The 22,542-nt window shown below is 48.4% G+C and overlaps 1 protein-coding gene across 2 annotated transcripts in view; it reads right to left on the bottom strand.

The window, feature by feature from the left end:
• Fbxo32 (F-box protein 32) overlaps positions 1 to 22,165 on the bottom strand; it is a 36,943-nt gene extending 14,778 nt beyond the window's left edge. The window contains exons 1-4 of one of the 2 annotated variants that reach the window (XM_004837993.4): positions 21,874 to 22,165; positions 14,015 to 14,127; positions 13,090 to 13,139; positions 11,533 to 11,625 (exon numbers count right to left, since the gene is read on the bottom strand). In XM_004837993.4, coding sequence (XP_004838050.1) covers positions 11,533 to 11,625; positions 13,090 to 13,139; positions 14,015 to 14,127; positions 21,874 to 21,989 — 372 coding nt within the window. In that variant the 5' untranslated portion in view covers positions 21,990 to 22,165. Of the gene's footprint in view, positions 1 to 11,532; positions 11,626 to 13,089; positions 13,140 to 14,014; positions 14,128 to 16,831; positions 16,860 to 21,873 lie in introns of those variants that run through there. The other variant, XM_021252414.2, reaches the window with a different exon arrangement.
• Positions 22,166 to 22,542: the final 377 nt, after the last annotated feature.

Raw genomic sequence — 22,542 nt, 5'->3', positions numbered from 1 at the left:
GCACACAAAGCCCCCAAATTAGGCACTGCATAAAGGTTGGTCGGTTTGTTGAAGTCCTATTACTACCAAACAAAAAGAAATAAAGATAAGTAATAAATAAAGTTGGTACATCCTTTCTTCAAGCTTTCTTTCCTTCCATAGTAACATCTCATACAGGTATGGCGTGATTTAAAAAACAAAGAAAGTATTGTTGAAAATGAAACTTTAGACTGCAAAGGGCCTTAAGATCAGCTGCTCAACCTATTTCACAGATGGGCAAAGTGAGCCTGGAGAGACTAAATTTTATAAATCCTGCCCAGCCAGCTGTGTCCATCTCAGCACAGGAAACAGGATGATGCTGTGCTTTCAGAGAGCCATTCCGTGAAGGACTTCATGTGAAGACACTTCACCTCATCAGAAACCACCAGGCCCAGTAAAACTAACTCAGCAAACTGGACTCAGAAAACCAAGACTCCTCTTTCTGCCAAACCCGGGGTCTCTGCTCCTAGGAAAATGTCTAAGAGATTTTCACCTGGTCGGGCTTCTGCCCAGCTTCATTGTGGGCCCATAAGCACTGCCTATGACCCAATGCTGGGTGCTGGAATATGGGCTGAGTGAAGTGGCAAAGTGAACACTGAAACCCTAGGTTGCAAAGGAGAACTGAGGTATGGACAGGCACACTGGCGGTTCACAGTGCCCCGCTTCCAAGGTGTGTGCTGAAATACTTGGCCCTCCAAGTTCTTCAGGTGCGTGTCAAGCCACACACAGACTTAATTTCCTGAACATAATTTTACTTTAAAATGAAAAATGAACAACCCAACGAAACTCAAAAGTGTTTTTGCTGTCTGGCTCTTGTATCTCTACACCGAGGGAGAAACACAGGCACCTGCCTGCGAGGTTTTCTGGGACTGTCACTGGTGATCTAAGGCTGCGAGTCAGGAGCTGACAGTGTCATTGAGAGGGGAAAGAAATCAAAACTCTAGTAGAGGCCACCATCCACGAATGATGACCACACCAAATGCTCTCTGGCTGTCTGGTCTATCTCTGCCACCTGCCAGTATGTGACAGTCAAGAGAGGTGTGAAAATGGCACACAGGGACTGGCCAAACCTTCCACTTCTCTCCTAGACTGGCAGCAAGATCTAGAAAACTGAAGTGACAGTTTATTAATACCCAGAACCCCACATGACCAGTACAAAGCAAGAGGAAAGAAAATGAAAGCCTGGAGCCTGCCACTGTTGAGAGGAGGCTGGCCCCATGCCGGGGCTCCTCATGGGTGGGCAGCGGGGCAGAGAGGGAGGAGGCAGGTGCTCGGCTCCGCCTGAAACCAGCCAGCACGAAGGTTCCATGTGACTACTGCCTCACGAGGGTGTCAGTTTTAATCTCATCTAAAAATGCACCTATCCCAAGGACAAAAAGGATCTGAAGGCCATGACTATGCATTTAAGGGAAACACAAAACCCTCTGCACAGGCTGAGTTTATCTTCTTTGACTAAGGAGGGGTGGAATACAGCAGCATAAATTTGTCAACTGACAGCGGGAGGACATGTCAACCAACCTGCATTTCACCCGATCTCAAGAGAAAGTCTCTATTTTCACTGGCAGCTGTGGAATAGGAGACCTGGATTTCCTAGCAGAGTGACCTCTGCAATTGTCTTTCATTTGGCAAGTATTTCTGAGTGTCCACGCTGTCCCAGTGTTGTGGTAGGTGACAGGGTGTGCCAGTTAAGGCACATGATCCCTAGACTCACGAAGTTTACTGTCTAGTCAGTCAATCTCTCTGAGCCCGTTTCATTTGTAAAATGGCAATACTGTAAAAGGAAAATACTGCTTCATGAGACTGCTATGAGAATCAAGTGACATAAATCTATAAACATCCACCATCGATTCCAAATCCCAATCTTTAGTGAAGTTTAAAGTTGACATCTGGGGTTGAGAAACTTCTGTAAAGGGCCACAGAGTGAGTATCTAAGATTTGTGGGTCATATGGTTTCCGCAGTAATACTCAGGTTAGTGCAAAAGCAGCCACAGATAATATGTAAATGAATGTGCTTGACTGTGTTTCAATAACACTTCATTTACACAAACAGGCAGAGGGCTGGATGTGGCCTCCCTGCCATCGTTTGTCAACTTCTGCTATATGTCATGGAGTTTAAGAATCAGTGCTTCAGAGTCAAGCTGCCTGCCTCCCTTTCCCCATCTGTAAGAGACACACAATAACGGAGCCTGCTTCAGGGCTGCTGTGGAGATTAAATGCGTTCACAAAGCACTCACAACCCTGCCTGGCACCAAGAACATGCACAACATGAGTGTTATTATTGTCTTTATCACACCACAGAGAAAATTACAGATACAATTATTTCCAGGCAGAGAACAGTGAATTACCAGCTCATTTAAAGATCTCCTGTATTTAAACTGTATGTGCTGTTGACTAAATGCTTTCAAATGCTACTATCCTTTTCTGTCATTTTTATTATGTTTGTGATGCATATGATCGCTCCCTATCTGTTGGTAAAGGCTGATGCTGACAACTTTTATACCTTGCTCAGTCATACCTGCCATGAGGTCTTGTTTTCTCATAGTACAGGATGTTCACCATGTACCAGAGCCCAGGGTTAAGTGCTTCACATGCACAACTTTCTTCGGTCTTCAACAACAACCCATGTGACCGAAGAAGATGCCGAGGTGCAGGGAAGTTAAGCACTTCTCCTAACTTGCTTACACAGCAGCAGTAGCAGACGAGAGTCAAGATGCGAGCCCAGACATACTTAACAGAGAATATGTACGTTGGTACCCTAATGACTTCTGTCTGTCCAGGGCAAACAGTTTTGCACAGAGGCCCAATTCTTTCTCTAAAAATGGCAGTAATGCCCTGTATTACTATGTTTTGAGGAAACAGTCTGGAAATTTTCTACCAACCTTACGCTGTGGCTAGTAATCAGCGTCTCAAAGTAAGGGAGAGTGGTACCCACAAAGCGTTAGTAACATATTTAGGAGAAGGGAACTGCGTTCGGTCAGCCGTTACTGTTAGATCTACTGTCTCCACCAGTGTGCCCCTGCAGCCCAGAACTGGTAGGTGGTGTTGTGCAGGACCAGAAGTGAGGAGGACAATTTGTTAATGTCACTTCTGTGTTGAGAGAGCTGTGTGTGCCTGGGAGTATGTTTGTATCCAGCAATTTGTTTACCAAAATGACCGAGTCCATTGGATTCTCTGCCCTTAGCCACAGAGAAAAAGAGTGGTGAGAGATCCTTTTGGAAGTAGCTGCTTTCTGCTGGGCAGGTTGCAGCCTAGGTGCCAGTGATTCGTGGCTGTGCTGAGACGGGAGGGCAGCAGAGAAGGGAGGAGGGCTCTGGGCACCGAGTGCCTGGCGTCATTGCCACGGGCAGGATGAGGGTCTGGCACAAGCCGCAGGACACACTGCACACAAAGGAGGGTGCAGGCGCCCACTACATCCTGCCCTTGGCTTTGGCTCACGCTCATCCTGGAGCTGAGCTGGGGAACGCAGTTCGGCAGGGCCAGAGACAGTCTCAGCATGCAGGTCGGGCACACTGTGGAGCGATGTGCGGGAGACGAAGGCCAGAGATGCCCAGCTCAGTTTACTCCCATAGAAAGCTGGTTTCTTCTCTTCCCTTCCGCACATCCCAGCACAGTACCCATGTTTCTAAAAATGTTCCAGTTCATATGACTTTCCTGCTTAAACCCTCAAACGGCTTCCCTCAGCGCTTGGGAAGAGCCCTGAGCTCCTCGCAGTGGCAGGCAAGATCGTCCTGCTCGGCTCCTCTCCTCCAGCCTGATTGCGGAGCGCTCCCCAAACCCTGCTGCTCAGCTACACAGGTCGGCTTTCTTCCATGAATGTGGCCTGCTCCTCCATCCGGACTTCAGCTCCCTTGACCTGGCCCTGCTCTTCCCTCACTTGTTGACCGTCCAGGTAGGGATCCGCCTCTGGACAGCAGGGCCAGTGCTGTCCACCACTCTACCCTGCCTAGCACAGGCCAGGCATTCAGCAACCATTCAGTTGTTTTTTTTTTTGGTACCGGGGATCAAGGACCTTGCGCTTGCGGGGCAGGTGGCGGCACCACTGAGCTAAATCCCCAACCCCCAGTGGTTTTTATAGTTTTAGAATCTAAGAGTTTACAGCTGGGAGGGACCAAGAAAACAGTTTGCTCAAATTTGCTCCTGCTTTGGGTAAGGCAGTTCATGAGGTCAAGTGAGGGTTGAGGCCACAGGCAGGCCTGGGCTGTCAGGCTGCTGTCCGCATGGGGTCTGGGGTCAAACTGCTCCTCTCAGAAGAGCACCGAGGCCTGGGAGCAAGCTGCTTTCCATGCTGACACACTGCACACACCTCCCGGAAGGGCAAGCAGCCCCAGATCTAGACCTTCAGAAGTGTCACCAAAAACAGCAGCTTCCCCTGCCTGTTGGTTTGAAAAGGTCAAAACCACACTGAGGTTAACCCGAGAGGCTGCTGCCCAGGCATGGGATATTATTAAGAGTGGAATTTATGCCCAGCTTCCTCTGTCTCCGAGGATAGGGGCTCTACAGCTCAATCAGGAAATCCGCCAGCGTTGCCGAAGGCAGGGCAGGGTACCAGCCTAGGCGCCTGACTTGCATGCTCCACACCGCAGCTGGGTCCCGCAGGAAGGTCCTGTCTCTCCGGCAGCGAAGCCCTGGTTACATGAGGCAGTGCGTCTGCCTGGCCTGGGTGCTATATGCTTCAAAGACCCTTATTTACTCAATGGATAGCACAGATTACAGACATGGAAACTTCTGTCCTGATTTTGAGCTTGAGCACTGACAGGTTTGGAAGAGGAAAAAATTTCAGCAACATTAACAATCTTCAGGCATGTCAGATTGGGTAAATATTATTTGTAAGTAAAACACCTCTAACTGAGGGAGTTAAAATAACAAAGTGGGCCAAGTGTGCACGAATTACTTATATTCTCAGCCAGGAGCAACTCGCCTCTCATCTTCCACCTGTCCAGTTCTCACAGTGGTGCCGTGCTCTCGGCGGCATCAAGTGAGGCAGTGATGTCTGGCTTGGTGACGCCCTGATGCTCCATTTGCTCCGGCACCCCACACCTCTACCCCTTGGTTATGTCACCTCCTCTCCACCGATCCTCGCCTCCATCTCCCCATCCCAGCTGCCCATGGAAAGCCTTCCCGACGCTTCCGTCCGGCCCAGTCCTGGCATCCTTCAAGAGGGAGGATCAGGAGCTCAGCCCGCCCCAAGACACCGTCCCCAGTGCTCCTGGAAGCCCCGACACAAGCCGCTGGCCAGCACTTGGGCCTTGTCTCCCAAAAGGGCCCAGGAGCAGCTGACAAGCTGGGGAAAGACTCACAGGATTTCCAAGTGACCAGGGCACACTGGGCACCCGGCCTCACACAGAAATGTCTACTTAGGAATTCAAAAGAGTTCTCTTGGAGCAATTCGCCATCCGTGGACACCTCAGGAAGGTGGCGGTGGCAGCTCTCTGCTCCTGAACACTGGAGACCCTCTCCTCTAGTGCAGTCAAGAGGCTGCAGGTTCCTGGGCACAGACTCTCGGAGTACCGCATCAGACACCCTTGGGAGCATCCCTCCTCGGCAGGCCCAAGTCTGCTGACCTGGTACTCAGGACTCAGCTCACCAGCTGGGCACAGTGCTGCACAGCCATGAGCGCAGTGTTCTGGGAACTGAAGTAGGAGGATGAAAAGTTCAAGCCCAAGTTGGGCAATTTAGTGAACTTTGTTTCAGAATAAAAAGGGCTGGGAACGTAGCTCAGTGCAAAGGCCCTGCATTAGTCCCCAGTGTTGCAAAAAACCAAACCAAGCCAGACTTCAACTCACTTGTTGGCATATCCCTCTACCTACACAGCAAGGTACATTTCAACATAAAATACAAATCCGAGGCAGTTCGTGGTAGTACGTTTTTAGATTTTAAGTCCTCAAGAAAAACATACAAAAGCAAAGAAAACCATTATACACAATCAGCATACTTTTGATTCAGTGGTCTCCAAAGTGGGCTAAGAAAGAAACTTAGGTAGAAAAATACTGTAACATCACCACTCACAGTATTTCTGAGAGTCATTTTCCAGTGGGTCATGGCTCAGCTCTCTGGTTTCGTGGCCACTGCGGTGGCTGCCCCCCCCCTTCAGATTCCTCTACTTCAGATTCCACTGGCTGTAGGGCCTGGTGGCTGAGGCCACCCTCCGTCACAGGAAGGCCCCTAAGTGCGCGCAGCATCCAGTGAGTCCAAGGGCACTGCGGCACAAAAACCCGAGGGAGAGCCAGGCCACCCACGCACGTCAGGGCCCACCGGGGCTTGGCAGTGGCAGGCCCTTCATTTAAGGCGCTGGGTTTGAACCTGAGTCATCGGGCCATATTCAGCCTTTTGTTTGCCAAACCGCCAGTCAACTTAAACCAAAACATGTTTTTGGAAAATGCTTTTCAGGAGTGGTGGGAAGGCAACAACTTGCTGGAAATATTCAAATAGACTTGGGTTGGTAACGTGGAAAGAGTAAGAATGTGCACTGGTTTAGGCTCTGATGTCCTGGGCTGCAGAGGGGCACCGAGGGCGGAGGTGCAAGTTCTGGTTGTCCTTTCGGAGCCACCAGGACATGCCGGTCAGTGTCCTCTGCCAGGAACTGGTGCTCCAGGCTCTGCACAAGCTCCAGGGTGAATCAGGGAGCTGCAGTTACTGGAGAGGTGGGAGCAATGACCTAGGCCGGTGGCGACGGGCGGCCTCTGGCGCGAGTGCTGCAGCGGGATCCTTGCTGGCACTGACAGTTCCGAAAGGCTTGCCATCACTGCTGAGGTCCGCCTGGCATCCAGGCCCCGCCCTGTGCATGCAGTGATGCTAGAAGAGGGCAGCGCTGCACTCTCCCTTGTCTTTCTGAGCGCATGGTGCAGGGGAGCACTGGACCTGGAGCCAGAGGACCATGCGGAGGCCCCAAGTCCGCTCCCACCAGGCGATCCTGTGCAATGGCTCCGGGCTCCGTTCCCAGGCCTCCAAGATCTGCCCATCATGCTGTATGGCCTGACTGTTCACCAGAGAAGGGCAGGGATGCAATCAGTGAGGCAGAGGGACAGACTTAGCTCGACAGCACCTGGGAGAGCCGGATGTCAGCCGTCACACCCTTCTGAAACGCCTTTTCCACTGAGCTCTGGTCCTTGTCCTCTGCCAGGGCTCCTTCTGCCACCAGGCAATGGCACATGGAAAGGCCTCACACTCAGCTTCTCACGCCTGCACATACTCCTCCTGCAGCCACATGTAGGTGAGCAAGCTTCAGCAAGGGACGCCCGGGCTCTTCTCCTTGTGTGATGAGCGCAGTGAGCTGCTTTTCTCGTTTATAGTGTCCGCCACAGCTCTGCCGAGTTCCCGATCACCAGTCCTATTTGCAGGCGGTTGAGTGAGGCTCGTCCAAGGTCACATAAACCGGCACGTGGCAACCCCAGGCAGCTGCCTCCACAGCACAATGCGCTACTGTGGGGCGGACCTCGGGTCCTGCTCCTCTGTCTCTGACCAACCGAGGTCTGCTTCTGTCTATCCCACCTCCCTGGGTTCCACCCTACTCCAGACTGGTTCAAACCCGCCTACCCCTGCATGTCTGCAGTGACCTCACCTTCCAAAACTGCACAGGCACCTGACACACATGCTTAAACATCATCACATGGTTTCTCCTACGCAAGAAACCCAAAGCAGAAACAATTTAAAGAGAAAAACAAAAGGTGACAGGGAACAGGGAGACAGATCTTTTGCAGACAGGAAGGAGACCAAGGGATGCAGACAGGGAGGAAACGGGGAGGAGAAGGGAAGTAAAAAGAATTCAGATGTATTATGTAGAAACACCCCACAATGAATGTAATTATTATGTACCATAAACATGTACTAAAATTTAAAAAGTTAAAAAAACTTTCATAGGCCTGGCTTTACTACATCTCAGCTTTCTTCTTTTTTCTTTTTGTGGTACTTAGAATTAAATCCAGGGCTTTTGCACTGAGCTGCCTCCTCAGTCCTTTTTTTATTTTTTATTTCGAGACAGGGTCTTGCCAAGTTGCTCAGCTGCCCAGATTGGGTTCAAACTTTTGATCTTCCTGCTTCAGCCTCCCCGAGTGCTGGGATTATGATGTGCACCACCACGTCGGGTTTCCAGAGTTATTTCTGAGCTAGTTTACAGACCTTCAGACTCTGAGGTCACCCGGCAGGTATTCTGAAAGTGGCATCACCAGGGTACCACCTTCAACCCAGTCCACCAGAAGCTGTGGCGGGGACTCCTCTTTCCTCCAGCGGGCCTCGCAGGTGGGCCTAAGAGCAGCTGGGGCTGAGATCACTTTACCTCTGGCCTCTCTGTGCTCTGGTTCCTCATGACTCACCTTCTCCTGGTCAGCAAGGCCCAAGCCCACAACTGGCTCAGCCCCTGGGAGCCTCTGGCCCTGAGGCCGAAGGTAAACTATTATTTTTTTTTTTTGGTACTAGGGATCGAACTCAGGACCTTGCACTTATGAGGCAGGCGTGGTGCTGCTGATCTAAATTCCTGGCCAGGTAAACTATTTTTGTAAGTGGCCTTCCACAAACCACTGCTTCTAAATAACTTAAATCATCTTTAAAACACGGAGCTCAAATTGTAATTTAACTCATTGGGAGTGAGCAGGGACAAAGTACACAGTTTGAAGCTAATTAAAATAGTACGTAAATGTTATATAAAACCTGTCCAATTTATAGTTAAAACTTCAGAACCCCCAAATTCCATGCCATCCAAGCACTAACTGATACAAAAGGTAACATTGTGAGAGAGCAGCGTTGGGCGTCTCTTTTAGTTCTACCTGCCTCCTTCTGAGAGATGGGCTGCTGACATGAACATAAGAAAATTAAAGATGTGCTTTGTTCTTAAAAGGTTTAGGCCCCCCCCCCCCCAAACTGGTTTAGCTCCTTACTGAAACTGCGTAATCATGGCACTAAAATAGCCTCAGGTCAGAGTAGTAAGAAAAGCATAACACGCTGGCAAGCTACAGGACCGTGTGGGGTTGATTTAAGGATAAGGGCAGTATATGAACAGTATACTGAGTTCCTAAGAAGAAAAACCTCAAAACACACTGCCTATCATTAAAATGTTTTAAGTTCTCTATAAAAATAACATATTATTTCTCAAATTATAGAGGCCTCAAACAGTGAAGGGGGAAAACTGTTCTTTCCAAAATAGAAATATTTTTCCACTATTTCTAAACCTATCAATTTTGAAAGCATTCAGTAGTTTCTTTGACTTTACAATTCTTTAAAGGAAAGTGCTCATGATAGAACTGGATACCACCAGGCACAAGTTCTGTGTGCTGGGTTCTTGTTAATCATTATATTTTTAAAAGTAGAAAACCGATTTTATTAACTAACTTGAAAAGGCATCTTACGGGGAATCAACAACAATTTTGGTGAGCAGGTAACAGTAAGGATTAGTAGCTAACCTTGCAGAGTGGATTGTCAGGACCAATTCTACATAATTTTGGGGAAAAATCATTTCACAATTAAAATTATGATTAGGCCAAGCTTTCCTGCCTACAGCCAAGCTACGGCATGTGGAGACATAACTCCGTTTTCATCTCTGGTCACAGCTAAGACCTCAATGGTCCCCTGATGCTGTGATGCTCCAGGCCAGGATCACACCAGCTGAAGACATCCTGGGAGGAACAAATCTCCATCTGCATAGTTCCTCAGCCCTGAGTCATCTGTTACTCCCAAGTATCAAACAAAGGTGCAGCAAGCTCAGGGGCTGTCGTCTTTGCCGCCCAGGGCAGCACTGATCAGGCCCGAAGCTCAGCTTCTTCTCCACGTCTTATTTCTGTCTATATGTTAGTTAATTCGCCTTGTGTTGTCATGGCTCACAGGAGACCAGGACTCCCTGCAGGAGTTCTCGTAACGTCCCCTCTCCCTGTTCCCTATGGTGAATCCTGGTCTGCAGAGTATGCAAGTGTGTAACAGAGCCCCGTATCTCCACAGCTGCCCCCTGAAGTTGGGGCCAGCCATTCACAGAGGAGGACACCAAGTCTGCAGGAGGCTGAAAGAGCTGGAAATGAGTGGAGCTGGGGCCTCACTTTAGGACTCTTTGCTTGTGCAGAACTTGTTTGATTGTACACAGCAGTTCAGGGCACAGACTCTAAACTAGCCAGGCTTCAAACCTGCATTTGTCCCTCATAGCTTTGTGACTTCAGACAAGTCATTTACTGTGCTGCCATTTGTTTACATGGAGATAATAAAATTGTCTACACTGTATAAAGTTATTGAATGGGTAAATGGTGAGCTACAATTACATGAAATAGATTTTTACCATTATAATCCTGTCCCGTGCTTTATTTCTTTTGAAAGAAAAAGTTAGGAAGGAAAAACACCTAAAAACAGACCATTTTGAGGATCAGTTTGTAACAAGACATCAGATCTAGGTGTCTTCCTCTAGCAGAAGATGGAAACTATTCATATTCTTAGCAACAGAAGTTTCCAGATCTCCTTGGGCCCATTTCCAACCAGCTAGACTAGTCTGCAGCCGCTAGGAAGACTGGGTGACCTCTGAAACTGGGAGAGGCCAGCTGGATGATGGAACATTTCACCCAGGACTCTTGTTTTCATATCCTTTGGGTCAGAAGATGGGCTTAGCTGGAGAGAAGACAGATCTGCCCCCACGTCATGGGCTCGGCTCAGCTCTTCCCTGCTCTGGCAGCCTGGGTTCCCGGTCGGTGTCACAGCCCAGCCTGCACTACCTGACGACAGGTGAACATGCCAATCCTTGAGGGGGCTGGATGTCACCACCCTGGCTCAGTTTCTGCCCCATCTGACTGTGACACAGCACTGAGAAGTCCAGCAGCCCAGAAGGAAATAAAAGCCAAACCGAGAAACACAAGGGGAAAATTCCCTCCTGCTTCACAGCCTAAAACCCGAACAGCTGCTACTCCCAGGTCAAATCACCAACAGAAATGCTCAGGGGTGCCTGGGGTTGGGGGGAGGGGAACAAGCTGCTCGCCTGGAAAGAATTAATGGCTTGAGAGCCACGGTAAATTTCCTTCCCTCATCACTAGCATTTTTCTAAAGATCATTAAATTTCCAAAATGAGGTTTAAAATGGAAAGCAACAGTCCTCAACAGGCAGCTGAGGCTTTAGGTGGTTAGGTGACTGAATACTGTTGTCACATGGGCACGGAGATGGAAAGGAGTCAGAGAAGGCCACACCGCGGGGCTCTGAACTCTTGTGATTGTGGGGCTTAAACCAAGAATGCCTTGGGTCGACCAGAGTCAGTGGAAGCAGGGGAGGAGACTGAGAACAATGGGGAAGGTGCAGAAGCATTCAAAAGCCAGCCTCAGGAGCTGGGCTGCTCCCTGCTCCCTCTCTCCAGCTGCTTTCTGCCTACAAGGCATCCTATTTAACCAGAGGAGGCTGCACTGGCTGCACTTGAGGAGCTGGGGTTGTGGAGACCCATCTGTTATGGTCATTCACAGGGACGTCCTCACAGGAGCCCCAGCACCCTGAAGCAAGCCTTCAGGACAACCTGAACAGACATAACTCATGCATCTGGATGAGCCTCAGGCCCATGGGACTTACCCGGACGACGTAGCTGAACCTTCTGGAGTCCAGAATGGCAGTGGAGAAGTCCAGTCTGTTGAAAGCTTCCCCCAGTGTGCAATAGCCATGGCGCTGAATGGGAAACAGAGGCAGGCATGTGACTCCTGGCGCGCGGCAGCCTTCTAGAAGGACCCAAGCAGACTGTGGAACAGGGCGGGCGCCTGTCTTAGGTAACCTGGGCACTGGCTTCTCTCCTCACTGTGGATCCCTGGGAGCCACAAGACAGGCGACGAGGCCTGCAGCTACTTAGATCTGGGCCAAACACATGGAAAGTCCCATTTTGTGACTGGTTTTTGGGCGCCTGCTCTGCCTGTGCTGTTGTGGGAAAGCACGCCACGTGATGTGTGGGAGCAAGAGTGCTGCAGACAGTGACCCATGCCCGGGAGGAGGGTGTGGCCCACCTGGGACAACCTGTCACCGCCTGCCTGCCAGGCCCCCCCGAGTTGGACCCTGCCCGAGCACCCGGCTCCCTACATCCACAGGAGCAGAGCTAACAAGAAGCCAGCAGCACCCTGCTGCTCTCACCACTGCCCTGTATATCAGCCAGCCCAGGCCCATCACCTTGGGACTCTAAATTGTCCACCCTCTTGACCACTGCCCCCTCCCCTACTTAAACTCCCCATATCAACCACGCAACCCTCCTCTCAGTGCTGATGGCCTTCTCGCCCTTGGCCCATCTGCACCCAGATGGCAATAAACTAACTCATCACATGTTGCTTAGACTCTGCCTGCCTCAGTGGTCTCAATCGTGCTCGGTCTGACTTTACACTGCCTTGCACTGAGAGCTTTTCTCACTGCAATCATCACAAGTGGTATTTTTTTTAAGGCTCCAAAGGAAGCAAAAGAAGCTTTGATCTTTTATCTATGACTGCATAAAGAATTGAGAGCATAGCTCAACAGTCCTGTCCCCGATCTGAGTCTCTTGGTGGTTTCAGATGCATCACTGACCCTCTCTGGGCCTGCGATCATGGAGGGAAGCAGGCATACTCCACACCTGGTCCTGGATGGTTACAGGAGCCCCACTGTTCTACTCTACTGCCTCGCATCCTAGTTATCTGAGTGCCTGTGCAGAGAGAAATGTGTGCGACATGGCCTCATCAAGTACCTTGCACATGTCATTATTATAACACTCCCCTCCTACTTCATGCCAGGCAGGCACAGAACACTGCTAGATTTAGTGATCAGTCCTCACAGGACTACACTTAACCAAGCCGATGTCTGGAGAGATTTTAGAACAAAAGGGGGCACCGTCTTGTGGGAAAATCAGGGCTTATACTAGCACAGCTGAGATGGGCATACTAATCCTGGTAAAACACTTCCATGTATATTATCTCACTGAAGACTGGGGAGTCCACCAAACAGCTTCTTCTTCACTTTCTTGGTAGCTCCAGCATCTGAGGGCTGGCTTGGCACAGGCTGCTGACCACTGACACCCACATCCCAGAAGACAGCCAGGCCTGGAAGCGACCCCTTCCCAACTCACCAGCCTGGCTGTTCAGAGGACACAGGCTAAGCATGCTGAGTTACTATACTCACCTCTTTAGTACTTCCTTTGTGAACATAGATCCATTTTTCTTGGTGGAAATCTGCAGAGACAAAACAAAACAAAACAAAAAGCCGTACCTTTAAAATGTGTAACATGCCCAAGATTTTAAACATGCATCTTTTTCATTTGTTCCAAAATTTAAAAAGCTTTGACAAAATTATGAAGACTCTACTGACAATCTAAAAGGACTCAAATTCTTAATTTCTGCAGTGAAATTAAGTTCTAAAGTATTTCTTCCAATAAACACTGGAGCTATAATTTATCTTGTCTGACATATTTCAAAAAGTTGATAGCTGGATTTAGTATACCAAAGACCCCCCCCCCAAAACCTAGCTATAGTTTGTTTTAAATGCCAAATCCAAAACTTATATAAGGCCAAAAAAGTAGAAACAGAACAGATGACATGGAGAAACCATGCAGAACAAATGGGATAAATGAAAATAATCTGTAATTTATGGATTAAACGAAAATATTTGCAATTAGTAGAACTTTATACGCTTTGTTAACACTTACATTCAGCATCTAGAAATACTAATAATATTTATACAAGAAAATCCAAGAACACATCTATTTTCAAAGCCTCAAAACAAAGTTCAAAAATCAAAGCACACAGTGGCATGCACTGAGCTGACCACGACACTTGTAATAACTATGTCACTTATGGCAAAAACATGTGACAAGCAGGAGAAAATACCCCGCCTAGGAATGACTTATAAACAAGACTTTAAGGAGCATGCTCATCTCGCTTATAAAATGCACAGCCAGGTTTCTGGGTGCAAAGAGCCGGGAGATTGAGCCCGCCACACTGTAAACATTAAGAAACATGTCTAACACGGGTCATGGTTCTTTCTCCAAGAACTGATCCTTGACTATCTTAGAACAACTTTCCTCTCAAGTTTAAAGCAGATGGCTTACATTGAGTTTTGGTTTTGCTATTTAGTATGTCCTTCTTTCTCTTCTTGGCCGCGACATCATAATTCAGGCTATTGAAAAGGTTCTCCTTATTGTACACCTCCTTGCTGCAGTAACTGTGGGTGCAGAAGACAGGAGAGGGTAAGATGCGACTGCTGCACTTTTTTTTTTCTTGTATTAAATTCTTTTATTGGTACATTGCAGGTATACAACACAATTACATTTCTCATTGGGAATTGTACCTTTATATAATGCATCTTGGTTCTTATTTTTTCCCCATTCCTAGCCCTCTCTTCATGCCCTCCAACCTTCCCTATTTACAAAGACTTTATTTCCATTTTTTCCATTTCTCATCATTTTTCCTTTCCCTTCTTTCCTTTCCCTTGCCCCTCCCACTACCCCTACCCATTTGGACCTTTTCTTCCTATTTTACATTATCGATTATTCATTCTAATCATTGGTACATTTTAGGTATACAATATAATGACACTCATCATTGGAAATTTGCACCTTTACATAATCTCTCTTGGTTCTTATTTCTAACCCTTGCCCAGCCCTCCCTTCAACCCCTCCAGTCCTCCCTATTTACAAAGATTTTGTTCCTATTTTTCCATTTTCTCATATTAATCCCATTCCCTTCTATCCTTTCACCTAGCCCTCCCACTTCCTTCCCCTTTGCCCCTTTTCTTCCTATTTCACATTACCTATTATACATTTAGTCCTTATTTACACTTTCAGTTTCTCACACCAGAGAAACTATTGGTATTTACACATGTGTGTCCTATTTATTTCACTTAAGAGTATTCCCTCAATGTGCATCCACTTAGCTATAAATGTCTCTAATTTCTCATTTTTTATGGCTGAGTAGTATTCCATTTTATAAAAACCCCACATTTTCTTTATCCAGTCTCCAGTTGATAGACATTTGGGCTGTTTCCAAGTTTTAGCTATTACAAACTGCGCTGCTATGAACACGGGTGCACATATATCACTGTGGTATGATTCTTTTAATTCTTTGGGGAAGATCCCCAGCAGTGGAATAGCGGGGTCAAAGGGGACTTTCAGTCCTAGTTCTTTGAGGTATCTCCATACTGATTTCCACAGTGGTTGCACCAGTCTACACTCCCACCAGCAGTGGAGCAGGGTTCCTCTTTCCCCACAGCCCCGCCAGCATTTGCTATTGGTTGATTTCATGATAGCAGCCATTCTTTCTGGAGTGAAGTGGAATCTCAGCATTGTTTTCATTTGCATCTCTCAAATGACCAGTGATGCTGAACATTTTTTCATGTATTTATTTGCTATTTCTACTTCTTTGTCTGAGAAATGTCTGTTCATTTCAGATGCCCATTTTTGGATTGGGTCTTTAAATTTGGGAGGTCTGATTTTTTAAGTTCTTTACAGATTCTAGATAATAGACCTTTGTCTAGGGAACTGCTGGTAAAAATTTTTTTTCCCACATTGTGTGTTGTCTCTTCACACTGCTAGTGGTTTCACTTGCTGTGCATGAGCTTTTTAATAAGAAGAGATCCCACTTGTTGATTGTTTGTGCTAGTTCACGTGCAACTGAGGTTTTGTTCATAAAATCTTTTCCTACACCAAAGTCTTCCAGAGTTCTACTTAGCCTCTCTTCCAGCTAGTTTAGTGTTTCTGTTTTAATATTTAGATCTTTAATCCATTTTGATTTTAGCTTATTGCATGGTGAGAGATATAGGTCTAGTTTTAATCTTTGGCAAATTGAAACCCAGTTTTTCCAGCAGCATTTATTAAAGAGGCTATCTTTCCTCCAGTGAGGGTATTTGGCTCCTTTGACAAAGATGAGGTGGCTGAGTGTGTCTGGAGTTGTTTTTGCATCTTCTAATCTGTTCCACTGGTCCTCAGGTCTGTTTCTTTGCCAGTACCATGCTGTTTTTAATCACCGTAGCTTTGTAGTATAGTTTCAAGTTGGGGGTTGTGATACCCCCTGCCAAGTCTCTGTTGCCTAGAATTGCTTTTGCTATTCTAGGTCTCTTCTTGTTCCAAATGAATTTTGGGATTGCTTTCTCAAGGTCCATGAAGTATGCTGCTGGAATTTCAATTGGAATTGTATTGAATCTGTATAGCAGTTTTGGAAGTATGGCCATTTTCATTATGTTGATTCTTCCTACCCAGGAGCAAGGGATGTCTGTCCATTTTCTGATACCGTCTTCAATCTCTCTTTTCAGAGTGCTATAGTTTTCAGAGAAGAGGTCTTTGATTTCTTTTGTTAGGATGATTCCCAGGTATTTCAGTTTTTTGGATGCTATTGTGAAAGGAATTATTTGCCCTATTTCTCTCTCAGTGAGTCTGTCATTGGTGTAGAGGAAAGCTATTGATTTTTGTGTGTTGACCTTGTAACCAGCTACTTGACTGAATTTGGTTATTAAGTCTAGAAGACTTTTGGTGGAGTTCTTGGAGTCTTCTACATAGAGTATCATGTCATCTGCAAATAATGACAATTTGACTTCTTCATTACCTATCTTTATTCCTTTCTCTTGTCTAATTGCTGTGGCTAATGTTTCCAGAACTATATTGAACAAGAGTGGTGATAGTGGACATCCTTGTCTTGTTCCTGATTTTAGTGTAAAGGATTTCAGTTTTTGACCATTTAGTATGATATTGGCTGTTGGTTTTTCATAGATGGCCGCTGCACTTTAATATGTGCTCTTTCCAACACTCTCTCGCTGGACCGTAAGACACCAACCATACACGCTTCTCAAACAAAATAAAATGGTAAATAACCACTCAGAAAAGCCCATGCAAGCACAGATTCCTCTTTTACTAGGACTAAATATTGTCACCTACATGTGGAAGGTGGGGATCGGGTCTTCTGCTTCTTTTGTTTCCCAACAGGGCCTGCCACTGTAATCAGACACAGCACTGCACTCTGAGAGCAGGGTATTGTGATGTCACTTTAAACAATAGTGACGGAGAGGCCTGGGTGCAGAGTCACCATACCGTACACTGCCTTCATTTTGCAAAAGCACCTAAAATGCTGCTCTTTTGGAAAACAGCTTTACTGAGATACACTTGACATACCATGTGACTCTCCTGTTCCTGGTGTGCCCAAGCTGCTTTTAACTAGCATGCTATCATATCTAAAACATAATTCTATTTCCAAGAATCAGACTCATGTTCTAGCAGAACCACTTCTGGTACAAGTTTGGTGGATGGTGCTACTTGTTTGTTCAGGTCTCTAACCTAAGGTACCATGCTGTGAGATGAAGATCTTAGGTACTAAACCAAACAAAGTAAATTCATAGCTCACAACTTCAGAAGGGCTGAGAAGGCACTGAGTGCACTGGTCCAACTCACAGGCCACTGAGGTTCAGGCAGGCTCAGGCTGGGCCAGGCATGTAGTTCTTAGCAGGCTGAGCTACTGTGTATGCATGTGTGTGTGCGTGATGAATTTTATTCTTCTGTACAACGTGACTTCAGAGTAAATCTCAGGATAGTTCCCACAGAAGGGATGCAGGAGAAATATTATGGCATAGTGATAAGATGGGCTCCCCACATCCTTCAACCCCACGAAGTCCACAGGGCAGGATTTATAATGACATAAGTTAGGAGCTTTGCTGGTAACCTCAGCAGAGGGTCCTTTAATTATGTGAGTTCCTCTGCTGAATTAAAAATGTGATTTTATTTATATCTTTTTCTGGACTCATGCCTGTTGGGTAATATGAAGTACACCTGTTCTTTATTCCACACCTTGTATGCATGGTAGAAAGGAGGTTTGAAACAAGTCCCATGTCCAATATATAATAGTATATTGTACTGTATATCCATATACAATACTGCATATCCATACACAATAGTTTCTCAAGCAGCACTTCACTCAGTGTAAGTATCCTCTAACATGCTTACATGGCAACGAGTGGCAGTGTGCTCAAGGCTGCTTTCCACAGGGAAAACGTGGTGGCTCATCAATCACTTGTTAATCTTCCTTTGCAAGGTACGCTTAAGGCCATTTATTGAGTTTTCTTGCATCTTGAGCCTTCTCCTTTTTACTCAGGGAAACAGGATAGTTTTAGGGTTCAGATAGGGTATGGCAGGTGTCCTCTCTGAGGCACTTTCTTAAACAAGCCAAGGGCTTAGGTTTTGGGCCAGGCTTTGTGTAACACACAGTGTGTGTTTGTCTGCTTGCATGAGGATATGAGTCACAAAATCACTGACCAGTTATCTGCTCCCAGGTCAGTAGGAAGAAAGGGGCAGAAAAGGAACAGAACTCTGGAGCCCTGAGGCTAACTTAAATGTTGAGCAAAGCCAATGAAAAGAAGAAAAGATGGATGATCACTTGAGTGGTCCATGATGTGCCAAAGCTGGAACATTCCATGTACAAAAAATACCACATGATCCATGCGTGGCGGCACATGACTGTGATCGCAGCTATTGAGGAGGCTGAGGCAGGAGGACTGCAAGTCTGAAGCCAGCCTGGGCAACTGAGTGGGACGATTTCAAAATAAATAAAAAGGACTGGGGACATAGTTTAACACTCTCTGGGTTTAATCCCTAATATTGCAAAAATCAAAGCCACAAACCAATCTACCATACAAAAGCTTATTAAAAAAAAAGTACAACACACAGCACAAATAACAAAATCCTACAGTATCAGTTCCATACACAAAGGACTCTAACATGAAGCATCTTAGTGCACATCTGAGGTTCAGCAGAAACTTCTCGGAGCCAGGGCAATAGTTTGTGACCATTCCTTAGAAACTGCGAACATTTATATTTTATCTTATTCTTTTCTAATTGAGAGCATTCTTCCAAGGAATCAGCACTTGTTCTCCTCCCAGAAGGTACAATAACCTACTTCAAGCCTGACAGACTCACTTCAAAAGCCAGCTTAAGGAGCTTTCACATAACTGGCAGTGCTCTCTCACTGTACAATGCAGAAAAGTGTTAACTGAAGGGAAACCCTACCCTTCTTGCTTGGTATTAGGTTTGGAATTCCAGAGGTAGGGCCTGGAAGGAAGGGCTCTGGGGTTTGTGTTGTCTGCTTATCTGTTTTCTTTTAAGCATAATGTATTCAGTTAGACGGGTTCTCAGAGTTCAATTCCATCCATTTCAAGGAAATGCAAAACCAATGGAAAATTACTACTGCAATTTTTAACAAGAAAACCCACCACCACTTAGGAATCACAACATTAAAATATTTTTTAATAAGCAAAACCATCTCAAGGAGGCTGCTTTCCTCAATAAATTGAATAGGGTGGGGATTTAGCTCAGTGGTTCCGCAGCCTGCTACACAAGCACAAGGACCCCAGTTCAATTCCTGGTATCCAAAAAAACAAAAAAACAAACAACAACAAAAAAAATGGAATAGCCAGCAACTTGATATTTTGTAGTCAGTTCTTACTAATCTTGACGTTATAGGTCCAGGCCTAAAATAAGAAAAGAACTCCCCTACCTAGCCCGGTACTACCATAGAACCCATACCAGGGTACTTGAAGACAATTTTGGAAAAGATGGAAAATGTCAAAATAAGACCATTCTGGCAGCAGATAAAGAATGGAAAAAATAGAGCCCCATTTCTTATCTAACTGGCAGTAAAAGCCATTTAGTAAAACCATGTTCCGCTGGGAGTAGTCATGTGGCCTCACCTGAGGCCAGTGGGGTTCTGATGCTAAACTGCCCTAAGACGTCCAGATGGCCACTCACAGAAGCTCAAGCAGCGCTGCTCTGGTGAAACAAACGACCCGGTACAGAGAGCTTGCAAACAGTGCCTCGCACATAGTCAGCACTCGAAAATCTTAACACTGTTTTTCTCCAGGGCACGAAGGCAAACTTCCTGCTTCCTGATCCAGCACGCTACACAGTAACGCAACATTTGCGTGCCCTTTCAGCTGTGAAGATCCAGCCTGGAGGTGCTCCTAGATTACTCATGCTGGGGAGGAGGCTGGTGAGGGCAGTGTGGGCCACCTCAGCCACCACTTCCTTCATCCGATTCAGGCTCCATTCTGCCCTGAATGTCCAGGCTGCCTCCCCAAATTTAACCCTTGCCGTTCCTCTTCTGTCTTATATGGTGGCAGCTCGTTGAGAAGGGCCTTAAAGCTCATGTGAAATCCTCCCAGGATTGGGGGCACTTGGCTGTATGGAATGTGAAAGATTGTCCCGTGGGCGGCCAGAGTCCAGAGAGGTGTGCTGTGCACACAAGCTGGGGACCACCAGGGACCCCTCACCCCTCACGGTGCTGGGCAGCGCCCAGACACAGATGGCCTGCGGAATCGCAGGAGCACCCCAGGCCTCGGGGTCCCCTCCTGCCCCCTTCTTTAGGAGCCGCCTTTCAAGCTCACCTCTGCAGCCAGGCACTCAGCCCAAACCTGACATCACAAAGAAGCCAAGAGCAGAACAGTGTGGATATTTGAGATGACAAACCCAGACCTCAGAAGGCCAGCTGCTTTAAAGAAGTTGGCAGCCTCCTCCTGCTAAGTAAGGGAAGGATTGTTTACAACTTCTGGAGAAAAATACCCAGCAAACAAACAGCCAGCTGCTTTGCTAGGAGACTACCAAATGATTCCTCAACTGTGACTCATCAGAGCCGCAGGTGGTCACTGCACTGGTCATGCTGTGGTAGAGGCCTGCTGAGTGTGCCAGCTCCGGCTCAGGTGTGAAAGGGCAGGAAAGAGGAGGCTCAAGAAGGGGACAAATGGTGGAAGCCACCCTACTCCGGCCTGGTCTGAGCTTCTGGGGTAGGTCTGAAGGATCTGTCTCGGAGAGTGACACATCGCCGGCAACAAGGGGAGAGAACTTGAGTATCCAGCCTCCCCTCTGTGTGCACGCAGCTGACTCTGAGGCCACAGCCCTGTTCAAGGGCAGCCCTGAGACACAGCTGCTCCGACGCCTGTGTGACTTGCTGGAGAAAACCTGAACTTTTACACAGAAAGTACTTAGCAATAAGGGTGGAGAAAGCAGGCTTTGACTTCCACCCTTTCCACCTAGCTGAGGGAGAACAAGTTAGGCGTAATTGGTGATTAGTCCCTAGAAGACAGTCTGGCGACAACAGGTGACCTTTTAAATTTTTCGGTAAATTATCTGACTTTTTGTGAATGAGATTTCTTCATAGTGCTCCCAAGCCCCTGAGGACTGCCTCACAGCCTCTGGAACGCAAAGGTTAAAATGCTCGTCTTCCTGACAGCCCCTGCATTATATAATGCTTCTCTTCACTGAGAGACAAAAGGAATCTGCTGCATTACAAATCACAAACAAACGGGACGCTTAGAGGTCAGGCTGCCAAAATAACCACATTTTCTCGATATTTTTTTTTATAATTTATTGCCAAGTCTTCATCCAAACAACCACTGGTAAATCTCAGTCAGTGGGAACCTGGCCCAGCTACAGAATGGCCTCACCGCAGTCACTGCAGGGTGCAGCGGCCCCTGGCTTTAACCAGACCCGGGAAGGGTGACCTCCGCGCCCGGCTCTGTCTAGGCGGTCGGCTGACCGCACCTCTTCGCGGGTCCGCCTGCGCTGTGAAGCTGGCAGAGCCCAGGCGGACCCAGGTCCCGGGGCCCCTCTGCAGCTGCCTGGCGCCCGCGGGGACGGGGTCTGCGGCGCGTGCAGAGGCCGGCGGCAAGGCCGAGGAGGCAGGCGCGGGGCTGTGGGTTCAGTTGCCCCGTACCCTCACCCTCCCTGCCAAGTCGTGGTCGCTGAGCGTGGGCAGAGCCTGGAGCTCGGGGACGCGACCCACGTCCTAGGGGCCCGGGCCGGCCGGGCAGGAGGCGCGACTAGGGTCTGCGCGGGCAGGGCGAGCCTGGCTCGCACTTCGGGGTGGGCGTCCGGGACGAGACCCAGGCCGCCAGACCCTCCGAGCGGCCCGGCCCCCGACCCCCGACCCGCCCGCTCACCCGCTGAGGTCGCTCACGAAGCCGCCGCTCCTTTCGTCCAGGAAGCGCTTCCAGCCGTCGGCCGTCTTCACCCAGCTCTGCCCCGGGGACCGCCAGTCCTGCCCCAGGAACGGCATGGCAGCGCCACGAGGGGCCGGGCGGAGAGGGGCGGAGAGGGATGGGACGGGACGGGGACGGGACCAGCGGGCGGCGGGGAAGAGGCGGGCGCGGAGTGCGGCGCAGCGCCGGGCCCGGTATTTATCGCGGCCGGGCAGCGCTTTGTTGCCGGAAGAGCCGCCCGCACCGCCCCGCCGCCCCGCCCCGCACCCACGTGGCTGTGTTTATGGGCTCGGCCTGGCCTCCTCCCCCCGCCCCGCCCCCGCCCGGCGAAACCCGAAGCCGCGAGTCCGAGTCCGCGGGCCCCGCCGCTCCGCACGGCCACCGAGACCCGCCCGGCCGGGGAGGGGACCCGCGCCCTCCCCAGAAACCCCGCCAAGTTTGTTTTCCATTTCGGAGAGCGCCAGGGGAGGGCCACGCACTGCCGGCCTGCGACGCGGCGCCCCGCCGGCCGGGAGCGCAGAGCACGGGCCGAGGCCTTTCGTCCGGGCCCAGGTTTCTTCTCAGCCCTTGGCACAATCAGAAACCGCGGCGTTTGCTTTCGCTTCCTGTTTTTGGTAAGGCTCAGAGCGA

Source organism: Heterocephalus glaber, unplaced genomic scaffold (assembly GCF_053883595.1).
Source record: "Heterocephalus glaber isolate CG9 unplaced genomic scaffold, H.glaber_assembly_v1.0 deba00000281, whole genome shotgun sequence".
In the NCBI taxonomy this organism is placed as follows: domain Eukaryota; kingdom Metazoa; phylum Chordata; class Mammalia; order Rodentia; family Bathyergidae; genus Heterocephalus; species Heterocephalus glaber.
This window is presented reverse-complemented; position numbering and strand designations above follow the sequence as displayed.